Source organism: Centruroides sculpturatus, unplaced genomic scaffold (assembly GCF_000671375.1).
Source record: "Centruroides sculpturatus isolate CEXI.00-Female unplaced genomic scaffold, Cexi_2.0 scaffold1499, whole genome shotgun sequence".
NCBI classification, from domain to species: Eukaryota; Metazoa; Arthropoda; class Arachnida; order Scorpiones; family Buthidae; genus Centruroides; species Centruroides sculpturatus.
Genome location: NW_019385812.1, coordinates 183510 through 186522, shown reverse-complemented (window position 1 = coordinate 186522; position 3013 = coordinate 183510). Strand labels below are relative to the sequence as shown.

The 3013-nt window shown below is 27.3% G+C and overlaps 1 protein-coding gene across 1 annotated transcript in view; it reads right to left on the bottom strand.

Annotated features, from left to right (window-relative positions):
• Positions 1-952: 952 nt before the first annotated feature.
• LOC111642273 overlaps positions 953-3013 on the bottom strand; it is a gene marked incomplete at its 3' end in the record, with an annotated part of 3461 nt that continues 1400 nt past the window's right edge. The window contains exons 2-5 of the mRNA XM_023388600.1: positions 2519-2603; positions 1296-1345; positions 1116-1219; positions 953-1043 (exon numbers count right to left, since the gene is read on the bottom strand). Coding sequence (XP_023244368.1) covers positions 953-1043; positions 1116-1219; positions 1296-1345; positions 2519-2603 — 330 coding nt within the window. The remainder of the gene's footprint in view (positions 1044-1115; positions 1220-1295; positions 1346-2518; positions 2604-3013) is intronic.

Genomic DNA, 3013 nt, shown 5'->3' with positions numbered 1-3013 from the left:
AAAATTGCATTTTTCCTACAAATGAAAAAGAAAAAAAAAACGCAAACTTGCAAAATGAGTTTTATTACCAGGGCTGTTGAGTCGCGTAAGAACCTACCACTCCGATTCCACCGATTTGTTCTCAAACCGAAAAAAAATTCTTATAAGAAACGATGCAAAACAGATTAATTCGTTTTTGACCTCCACCCAAAAGAAAGCGCTTTTTTTACTTTTTAGCAGCATTTCATGCATAACAATGCGTACAAGTGCAATATAATCTTATCTATATCAAAACTGAGGTACTTTCACTCAGCATAAGTAAATTAAAAAAACAAAATAACACTTTAATTTGCTGAGAAACTTTAATGAAAAAGCAAACGTTTTCAGCCAAATCTATTGGCCATCACCAGGCTGAGATATTTCGAATATAAATAAAATAGAATATAAATTTAAATACAAATAAAAATAATAAATGACGTATATATATATATACATAAGTCATTGTTAGGCTTAACATTGACGAAAATTCAAAGTGAAGCGACACGCAACGGATAAAAATTTCGACATCGGATACGTTAAACTATTTTTTCGTACATAAATCAGTTATCCGAAATATCAGTTATCCGGACAACCCCAGTCCCCAATTGATTCGGAAAATCGACGCTCTACTGTATAATTATACGTATATTTATTATATTTAAACAAAGTCATTATCCTTTTTATCGTGTCTAAATGACAGAAACAAAATCTGTATTCCCTCGCAGAGAAAATGTTTTAATTGTTTTTCACTTACGCTGGCAATTATATATAACAAACAATGAAGACAATTTTTCATGTTTAATATATCTATTTTTTACATTTTAATCAAAATGTTATTGTTTGAACATATTATAATTGTAATTATTTCTATAGCGAAACATAAACCTGTCTTTATTTAAATGAAAATAATATATGATATATAGTATTATCTTACTTTTCTCTGCACTCTTCCCATTATACCATTCCATGATCCATCTTTTAATTTACTTCCAAATTTCTTTTCAATGGGTTGAATGATTTCGAACCTTTAAAAATCAGTATATATTTACACGTAAAAATACCTTATTTACGGTTAATAAACTGTTTTTTTTACTTACTTGATGTTTTTTAATTTCTGAGCAACTATGCTTAATATTTTAAAATCGGGACCATCAACAATTAACTGATTATTTCTCGTATAAACTTCGCAATAAGGAGAAATCTACAAATTTATTTAAACAATTTTATATAAAAGTTTTGTTTATATCCTTATTGTTTTTAGATGACAAATTACTTACTGCCAAAGTAGTAATTTTTATTTTAGTAGAATTTCTGGCTGACTCGTGTTCTACATGAAAATTTAATCATAATTTAATGGTAAAATGCTTAAAACTATAACAATTTAAATAGAAAAGTAAATTTTATCACAAATGATAGAAAATAATATTTATTAAATAAAGTATAACTACTCTTCGACACATAAGATAAAATGAAATATATAAGTTCTGACAGAAAAAAAATTTCTGACTAACTTTGTATCAATATATGTTAAGACATTAAACACTGTCTTAAATTAGCTGGAAAATATCTTTTTTGAAGCCAAATTTTAAGTTAATATTGACAAGCAGAGGTTCTTGAACTTTGTGTTTGCTTCTTTCAGAGATGGAGAGTCAGCTGAAATGATTCTGCCATCATAAAAAAGTTCGACTTCTAACTTCGACATCGATTCTCCATTTCTGGTTTCTATATTGTTTTTCTGTAGAACCTAATGTGTGCTTTCACTCTCCGTTCTAATTGTTCCTTTCAATTCATAGATGATTTTACAAAGGCGACTTGTTGCTTCACGGGTTGATTTTATGATTAAAAAATAATAGCCTTAAAATCCATTGTAAACGTTATCAAATTTCGAGATTTGGCTTTCTGAAGCTTCATATGAAAAACCGAAAACATGAATATTTAGCTTGATTTTCATTTGCAATGTTAATTAAAGTAATATATTAAATTGGAAAATACAGTATTGTGGTATAAAATATGGTATAAATTTCGAAGATCATAGTTAAGTTTTTATTATATATAATCTATTTGGTTAATGCAAACGTTCCTGGAATTTTCCTGACTTCTTTAGTATAAGTCTGGAAGTTTTCTGTGTGCAGTGTAATTAGTGTAATGCTGAGCAATGAATAGTTGAAGAGAATCAACACTCAGGATGGTCTTCTACACTATTAGATAACAACTGTGTGAATTCAACTCATTTTACAATAGAAAAGGTGAGTAAATGGGTATATTGAAATTTAAATTAACAGATGTCTCCGAGAATATAACGCTATGCAACTTTCTCTATAAATCTGAAACGACTGGTCAGCTCCATCCAACATTGTTTTTTTTATAGAATAAAACGAGTGATCGAAGTGTATTGAAAACTTTTTATTCATGACGTGTTTTCTTGATTTTTTATTAAGAATGTATTATTAAAAGTTTATTTATAAATGAATTTATAGTTTCTACAATGTAAATTACATACCGCATGTAGTTCCATCTTTTGTAATATATATTACCAGAAAAATCAGAAAAAATTGTAATTTTCTACAGGTTCGTATTTCATTCTTCTGTAGAAAAATAAGTAATTTCATTAACAATACGTACTTTACTATTTATATATTAAATAATTTTTTAACACAATTTATAAATCTAGTATAAAATTGGTCATCATAAATAAAGAGAAACAAACAGATAGTTTACATATACAAAATTCAAAATTTAATTTTCAAAAATTTTTACAAAAAATACATTTTTTAAATGTATAATGCGGACTTCGCATTAACCGATAACGTAAAAACAGAATGTGAATCTAATTACAGTGCTGTTATTTTAAAAATTTAGCTAATCATCTTCTGGTTTCTGTGTAATAGAATAGTTTTAAATTTTTTTTTTTTTTTTTGATAAAATAAATAATATTTGCGTATGGAACTAAAGAGCCGCAGCTTCACATCCAAAGAGCCGCATGTGGCTCGCAAGC